Source organism: Gavialis gangeticus, unplaced genomic scaffold (genome assembly GCF_001723915.1).
Source record: "Gavialis gangeticus isolate Ggan-Ray unplaced genomic scaffold, GavGan_comp1, whole genome shotgun sequence".
Classification (NCBI taxonomy): domain Eukaryota; kingdom Metazoa; phylum Chordata; order Crocodylia; family Gavialidae; genus Gavialis; species Gavialis gangeticus.
This window is the reverse complement of record NW_017729009.1, coordinates 22,947,545-22,956,394: the sequence shown is the minus strand read 5'-3', so window position 1 is coordinate 22,956,394 and position 8,850 is coordinate 22,947,545. Positions and strand designations below refer to the sequence as shown.

Below are 8,850 nucleotides of genomic sequence, written 5' to 3'. Positions count from 1 at the left end.
GCAGCAGAATGCACTGACAATTTAAATCTACAGCAGGTGGCCTTCAAAGTAAATGACAACATAAGGATAAGAGCAAGGGGGAAAACAATCTAGGGCAGCAATCAGCAGCTTTTTTTTTTAAATCTAATCTGGTATGGAGTCTGCAGGACACAGTAAAGCTGTATGGGCTCCATTTTGAATGATGGAGTAGGTTTGCTTTGGTGTGTCTGTGTGAGAGGACGAGGAAAAGATAGGAGGTGGAGGAGCTGAAGTAGATACAGTGATACTTTGACCCCCATCACTAACCACAGTCACTTCTGTTGCTCCTTCCTGAATCAGAGCATTGAGACCTTCCAGGTCAGAACAGCTGATGCCAGAACTGGTGATGAAAGCCTGGTTTGCTGAAGCCTCATGACCACTGACTGGAGCAGCAGGAATCAGTGTCTGGTGTAGAGCACTGTCATCACTTTGGTCATGGGCTGTGAGAAGAACTGCTGGCTGTGCCACTGACCCAGTTTCACCCTGAGACACTGGTGGGGGAGGAGGTGCCAGCAAACTGACTTGGCCCAGTAGCTGTAACCGGCTATTGGCAGAGAGGTCTTCCTGATTCTGGCTAACCAATGCGGAAGGCACCACATTTACCGACGCAGACTGAATAATACTATTTGCCTGAGGCATTTGATGGCCCACAATAATCTTGACCCTTCCCTCACTGTATGGAGAGACCTGGGCAGCCTGAAGTGGAACCTGTAGGTGACTGACAGTAATAGGGGCACTGGTTTGCCTACTAGGATCCATCTGGAGCTGCAAAACAGCCAGTTCATTATTTTTAGTCCCATTATACATGCTGTGCTGTTTCTTATGGCTCCTGAGAGAATCTTCTCGGACAAAGGAAGCTTCACACAGGTCACATTTAAATGCCTTCTTGGCATCTAACCTGGCTACTTGCCTGGAGGTGCTCTGCTTTGTCTTATCTCCCTCTTTCTTCTCTGAGATTTGCTTCTTGGCCTTGACTTTGTCCCCATGAGCTTTCTTCACATGTGTAGTCAGATTGCTCCGCTGTTTTGTATCAAAGCTGCAGAAGTCACATTTGAAAGGGCGGTCCTTGCAATGAATTCTCTGATGTACCTTGAGAGCTGCTTTGCTGGAACAAGAGTAGTTGCACTCTGAACACTTCACTGGTTGCTCAGGTTGATGGGTTCGGATGTGGTGCCGAAGGCTTGTTTTGTTTCCACACTGGAATTCACACTCTGGACACTTGAGGGTATTCTCCATGCTATGCTTGATGCGGATATGCGATTTCAAGTTCCCTTTCATGGCACAGCGGACGTCACAGAACTCACACTTGTAAGGCTTCTCCCCAGAGTGTACACGCATGTGCCTCTTCAAGTCTGAGTTGATTTTAAATTTAGCAGGACACATCTGACACTGAAAGGGGGCATCTCCTGTCAACAAATCATGCATTCAAATCAGAAGAGTCAAGCCAAGATTCACAGTACATCTTGGGGAGGCTTAAAGCTAAAAAAACTGCAAAGGTTTAAACTGGCATATGCACCTTATTCAACACAGAGGACACCCCGACATGGAGAGCTCTGTACATAGAAGAAGTAGAACATGCTGGCAGGCACCAGCAGTTCTTGGCATTTGCATCCCAAATGTTCTCTATTCTAGTTAATTTTATGAGAACACTTGCTCCAAGACATGCTACTGCATTTTCTCATCATCTCTCATTAGTAAGGCTATCATTTCAAACTAATGCTTTTAACCAATTTAAATCAAACATGATGGAATCCTAACTCTGTTGGTACATTTCAAGATACAAAGCGTACTCCAAGTTTAGAGAGCGTTACTTACTACATTTTATATTAGGAGGAATTTTAATCATATTATGGCAGCATCATAACAACTGGAAGAGAGAAATATGAAACAAATCATGAATACAAATGATAAAAAAAATACTATGTGGATGCATGTTTAATATGCCTGCACAGTAACATTAGGGAAGGATTTCATGTATCCTTTGGCCTTTTAATGCAACTTGGCAGTGTGAGAGGATTTTGCATTATGTGACAAACCATCTTCCTACAGATCAGTTTGAGACTCTCTGGCTGTCTACACACATTTAAATAACCTGGGAGAATTCTCCCAGGTTTATATTCCTTGTAGAAAAACTTACCGGCATTTGCTCTCCTGGGGGTGATTTAACCCTGGTTGCTCCCAGATTACTTTTCTCCTGGAGCGGCTATTTTTATTCTAGGATAAAAAGCCTTAACATTTATATACTTGTGCTTTCTTTTGGGAGAGCAGTGACTCTCCCAGGAGAAACTGAATGGCTGTATGAGGCCTTTCTTTTGGAACTTCCATCCGTGCAGACACGTGTTGGCTTGGTATGTGCATGTGCACAATTTTTGTGGGAATATGCATGAAGGCAAGAAAACAGACACAGATGAAAACTTGGCTCAAAGTGTTTGGCTGCCAGATCTTGGAAATGTGCATGTTCAACTTGTAGCTCATGAGCGGTCTGTTACTTCAATGAAGAGACTTAACATTCACTTTACATTTGCACCATAAGGACTAAACCTTTGCTTAGTAGGCTCATGCCACAACTATATACAACCAAATTAAGCTTTATATCCGTTTGTTCCATAATCATTGAATCAAATCTAGTATACAGGCTAATACATGTTTGAGAATGATCATTAACCACCCCCCAAACAGCTGCTTAAATAATATGCATAAAACCACAGGGTTCACTTTTTTTCAGTTATCTATCAGGCAGTTTTTCCTCTGAACCACTTGAAGAGTGAGGTATCATTTGGATATATCACTCCATGATGGAAAAAAGTGAAAGCAATAAAGGGTGCCATTAAAGACAGAAATAAAATGCAGAAAGTTCAATAAATGTTTTTGTTCTTTAATAATCATGACAGCATATGGCTAATTTATAAGTTAATATTTTATAGATCTTTGTGATAGCTGTATAATTTTGCATACTTTTTTTTTTATCCAACTACAAATGTCATTGAATTAGTTGCACATATTTTTAATAAGTTGGGACCTACTGTGCTAATCTACGTATCTGTTTAATAACTGAGATACATGGTGTATTGTGTTTATTATACAGATTTTATTAATGAAGATACACTGCTTGCTAGGCTAGTTTATTTTACAGCCCCAGCTATATACTCTTTCAGCTGAATTGCAAAACTCAGCAATTGAATTTTAACCCACTTTACTGATGAAGACATAGCACATATTTCAATGGCTCAATTTTCATATAGTGACTGTGCTGACCGTATTGCAGAATCCAGGAAAGACAAATGAGAGTAATACATTTATTTGCTAATTTGCAAATTGATCTGTTTTACATTACATAACTGGCCTCAGACCATTTGATGTTGACAGAGAAAATTTAAAAATCTTGGGCCCAAATCTGAAACACTCTCTTACATGAGTAAGAGATTGGTTTTATTTTTCCCTCCTCTACATTTCACAAGGAATTTATTCATCCGCTGGAAATAAATCCCTTGCTGTATACAACTTCATGTCAGGATCAAAATCTGCTAGTCAATGCTAATTTAATGAACCCTGAATCATAACAACATGCAACTAAAATTCACAGAACTAATCAAATACAGAAAGAACAATCTGTAAACGAACCTAATACCTTAGGGAAAGTGATGAGCAACACACCCCAGAGGCAAACAGTAACAGAGAAGTTTGACAAGTTGTTTATAGGAACAAACTGCACGAGAGAATCTGATAGAAAGGAATCTACAAAAATAATCTGACTTTAAGAATTATGAATTTAGTACCAGGAAAATATGTGGGATTTACCGTAACAGAGACTGAAGGATCTATATATAGAAAATATATTCAGCATGAGAAAACTTGTATTGCTGCTGCCCACATCTTGTTAATGTAATTGGTAATCTACTAATGCAAGGATAAATTGAATTATGAAATCCAAACAAGTTAAGAGCATCTACATTACAGAGTTAAACTGGTTTAACTAGCTTGATTTTATGTTCTAATGACATAAAATATTTCAGCTTCTCTATTATAGACAATGGGCTTTTAAAGATGCAGATAAAAGCCTTATGGGATACTCAAAAGCACTTACGCATATCCTGGGAATATACTTAGAGCCTAAGGGTGCATCTACATGTGCGTTTTAATGTGCATTAGCTTATTTTAATAGGCATTAAAGTATCACTAAAAAACCTGTGCTCTTTAGTTTATGCGCATTAAAACAGGCTAATGTGCATTTTCCTTACAATGAAGTTATTAGATTTAATGTGCAATAACTAAAGCACATGAATGCACATGTAGATGTGCCTTAAACACCTTCAGATATAATGTCCAAGGCCACCCTTATAGATCTACTTACCAGTATGGGACCGGAGATGTACAGTAAGCTGGCTAGAGTTGCGGCTTGCATAAGGGCAGATCTGGCATTTAAATGGACGCTCATTTGAGTGGATGCGCTGGTGCTTGTTGAGACTGCTGCTGTCAGCAGCTGCATAGTCACAGTGCTTACACTTGTAAGGTTTCACCCCAGTATGGGAACGCATGTGCATTTTCAGCTTATCTTTGCGACTGAAGCACTTGCTGCAAACTTCACATTTATGAGGCTTGTCTCCTGAATGCAAACAAAACAGTATTAAGGGCACAAGAATTTTTGTAATGACTGATTTGTAAAGAGGCATAGTTTTAATTTTTGCAAACCCTCCTATATCAGAAGTATTTATGCTTTCTACTACCTGTACACTAGCTACTCTCTTCCCAATGTGTAGAGGCAAACAGATTGAGCACAATTCAGCAGACACTTCGAAAACCCACTGCTCTATAGCAGCGGTGCTCAACCTCCGGCCCATGGAGCCCTTGCATCTGACAACAGGGCACCCCACGGCTTAGGAAATTTGGTGGCAGGGAAGCGGTGGCCATTAATATGGCCATACTCCCCTCTGCCAAATTCCCATAACCCAAGCCCCAAGTGCCAGGTTGGAGCCAGGCCACATCCCTTTCCCCCTGCAGGGCTGGTTTGGGGATGGCCCCCATTCCATACCTTTCTCTCCCCCTCCCGGTAGGGCCAGGCTACCTCATGCCTCTTATCGCAGTGGGCTGGGTCACATCCCTTTCCCACCAGCTAAGCTAGGTGAAGCCCCCTTCTTCCCTTACTGGGCTGAGATCAGGCTGTGCTGCCCCCCGCTCCACTCTACATGACCAGATGCCATGCTGGCCCTGGGAACTGGACCAGAACCACCACCTGGCCTGCAGTCGGACCAGGCACTGCCCATCTGGCCTGCTGGGGAAAAAGGTTGAGCACCACTGCCCTATAACATCTTCTGTATGTTTCTTTAAAAAAGAAACAACTTCTGAAACAATGAATAAGTGCTGAGGGTACTAACAAACAGCTTCCCATTTGCACTTCAGATATGCCCACATATTAGTATCAAGTGATGTGATCATGGTCTTAAACAAGCAGGAAAAGTGTTCTGATGTTTTTCAACTTTATGGCTAGAGACAGTGTAAACTGCAATCTGGCTGACAGAGTGGCGGCGTGCACCATCCAATGGGGCCTGGCTCATTCAAAGAGCAGTGGAAGGTAGGGGATGGAATTGTGCCCGTGGACCCTGAGTGCTATACTATGTAAATACCATTTGTGGGTAAACACCTGTTGATAATATACAAAAAAGAGAAGCAGAAGCCAATAATTTTAGAGGTTAACCTGTGTGCGTTCTTAAATGGCGTTCCATATCTTTCATGCCATATGATGTCTTAAACTGGCAACCTGAAAACAAAAAGTCATATCAGACAACACAAAGTTAGATATTTAAAGGCAAAGACAACTCACAAAACAAGAGCATATGCTTTGGCAAATTCAGGAGCCTTCACGATTCTGAATGGAATCTAACATTTTTTGCATCAAAAAAAATCAAGATTTTCTTTTTTTACTTTGAAAAGGGATGACTTCAATATTCCTGGAAAACGACGTCTATATCTTGCTTCCTTACATTTACCTTCAACAGTACTCTTAGTTTTCTAACACCTTCCTAGACTAATCATTCTTTGCATTAGCTCACCCTGTCTTTTTTGTGCTAAGCTCTAAAACGAATTGTTTGGAATATGTGCCTGGGGTTTGGGATGCACACTACAGTACAGAGGGGATAAAGGTGAGACTCATTAATTTCAAGTGTGGACTCAAGTTAATGCTACTAAGGCCCAGGCTAACAAATGACTCCTTCAGAGTTTTGTCTGAGTCCAGAGGGCTGGGTAGGGGAATACAGATTAAACAGCATGCAAATGTACACCGAGCTTTGAAATGATATTCATTCAATGAGACAGAAAGAATTTGGAACAACAAAATAGTAAACTCTACTTAAATTAGTGGGAGGACTACCCAAGCAAACAGGTATTACTCCCATGGTAAGTTGTATGCAAGTAAATTCAGCATTTGCATAAATTTTCTCAATACTGTATGGTTACTTTGATGATCAATATAATTAAAACAAATAAGGCAGAAGACAAATAAGGCCTTACATTTTGATGAGTGCAGGTATCCCTCTGCCCATATGACAGGCCTGTTGAGACATACCAGCATATATCATAGTGAAAGAGCCTAAGGACTTGACTCTGAAATCAATGGCAAAAATCGTACTGACTGATGGTGCAAATTCTAGGCCTAAGTAAACTTGTTATCATGTCACCATCTATACTCTCTTTATCTTAGATTTATGGAAACAAGCAGACCTAACATATTTATGACTACACTGAAATGAACAAAAAAAAAATGACTTTACCTGAATAGCAACAGTTCAGTTTCTTTTGGGCAAGTGAAGCAGTGGGTTTTCTAGAACGAGATTTTGGTGGTGGGGAGACAATAGCAGCAGTCTGAGGCTCACTGCTCTCACTGGGCAGATATGTCTGGTAGCCATGCTCAAAAACAAACTCCGGAGCTGAAACTACATGCATACAAAATTCACTTTCATACAGTGTGAATTTGCTCAATAATACAGTGAGTCTCTAATCCTTAATTAATTACACTAAGCACTTTCACATTTAGTCCTGGTTTTAAAACCATATATTCCTATTCTTTTAAAAATTGTTTTCTCTCCTCTCTTTTCCCATAAAAAGTCCTCTACAAAGGGAAAAAGAATTTGACTAAGGTGCATATTCTGCCTGGGTAGTTCCTTGCATCCGTGCACAGTCATACTGAAGTCAGAAGGACTTTGCAAAGGCTCAAGGCCTGTACTGCTCTGATTAGTGGTTTAGTCTGTTTTCTTTGTTGTCTGCACAGACTTTATTCTCGTGAAAAAAAGTTACATTTGTTCCTATAAGTTAGCAGGATAAGGGCTGTAAGGGACTAGTCTGGGAAAGAATAGTTAAACTGGCTGCATACAATCTAGTGTCAAAAACAAACTGAAAAAATGTCACCTTTTTCTAAATCCAATCTCTTTAAGATTTTAGAAGTTATTTGTAAAAATGTCAGATAAAACATCTGTAGGCAAAACACTGACTTTTGAATGGATTAAAACTTGACTGCTCTCCTAAAATGGGTAGACACAAGCCCCCTCACCTGACAGGTGGGAAAAGTTAATAATAAGCAGAAAAGTTAAGCACTCATTTCAAACTCATTAAGTCACAGAAAACTATTAAAATTAGGTAATACCTGACTGTGCTTCATGTGATTACCCAGTCTTTCACAAATCCTACTCTTTTCTCCTCCTCCCAACTCTCTGCCCAAATTACAGGTGGACAAATTAGTTCAAACCAAATAAGGCCACACACCTGAAAACATGAATACATGTTACGTGACTAGCAAATAAAACTCCGCAGCACACTGAGCCGGGTTAGAGCAGCCCCGGGCTGGCAGGCTGACCTCCTGGGCCCCCTGCCAGCTGGGGCTGCTCCGACCCAGCTCAATCTGCTGCAGTCCCTGGCACATGTTTAAACACGGCACTCAGGAGTAATGAACACAATGTGCACCAGTTTATTGCGGCACATTAGTTGCACATGTAGACGCATCCTGTGTTTCTCATCAAGGCCTTTGTTAAAAATAAACTGAATTCCAGTCTGATTACTTTTCATACATCGTAAGAGACACCAATTACAACCTTCCTTTTCATTCGTTTTCATGAATTGATGATGCATGCCCTCAGAGTTAAGCTATCAGGAGTGGGCTCACATTTTTATCATGAAATTATGTGGCTGGCGTCCTACCAAAGCTAAGTTTGTTTCTTCATCAAAACCAACACGAACGCTTGGGTATGAAGCGGTGTTTTAACACGGAGCGGTTTGAGTACTCTCCTGTCTGTCCCGGGGAGGGGTGTTTCCAAAATTCCCAGCAATACCTGTGATGGTCTGGGTCTCCGAGGTGATCGTCCGGGTCGTGGTTTGCGTCTGCGTCGCCGGCACCGTTTCTTCGGACACAAACTGGACGGTGCTCGTGGCGCCAGCCGCCGCGCCGCTCAGCTGGCAGCCGCTTTGCTTGTGAGCGACAAAGGCATCGAGGTTGTTGAACTGCTGCTTGCAGATCCCGCAGATGTGAATATCCGGGGTGAGCTCCACTAAGACGGTGGTACCTCCTGGAACTGGAAAAACGGGAACGTCGGCAACGCCGTTACCTCGCAAACCGCCCCCACGCCACGAGCGCCCTGACAGGCAGGACGCAGGGAAGCTCTGCACCCCGGGGGAACGCCCCGTCTCGGACAGCGGGGCGCAGCTTTAAAAGGATGCAGCGTTTAATAAATAATTCATGGGTTTTAATCACGCACGGGGCTATTTCCCCCGGGGGGGGGGTGGCAACCCAAGCGTGGCCCAGGCCCCCCCGCCCCCACAATGCAGGGGCGGCCCGCCCCGCGCTGCCGG

At 42.2% G+C, this 8,850-nt stretch overlaps 1 protein-coding gene across 1 annotated transcript in view; it reads right to left on the bottom strand.

Moving 5' to 3' along the window:
• ZFP64 (ZFP64 zinc finger protein) overlaps positions 1 to 8,850 on the bottom strand; it is a 16,182-nt gene that overhangs the window by 7,002 nt on the left and 330 nt on the right. Inside the window, exons 2-6 of the mRNA XM_019510230.1 lie at positions 8,334 to 8,573; positions 6,783 to 6,944; positions 5,711 to 5,773; positions 4,370 to 4,621; positions 116 to 1,424 (exon numbers count right to left, since the gene is read on the bottom strand). Of these exons, the coding sequence (XP_019365775.1) occupies positions 124 to 1,424; positions 4,370 to 4,621; positions 5,711 to 5,773; positions 6,783 to 6,944; positions 8,334 to 8,573 (2,018 nt within the window). The 3' untranslated portion in view covers positions 116 to 123. The remainder of the gene's footprint in view (positions 1 to 115; positions 1,425 to 4,369; positions 4,622 to 5,710; positions 5,774 to 6,782; positions 6,945 to 8,333; positions 8,574 to 8,850) is intronic.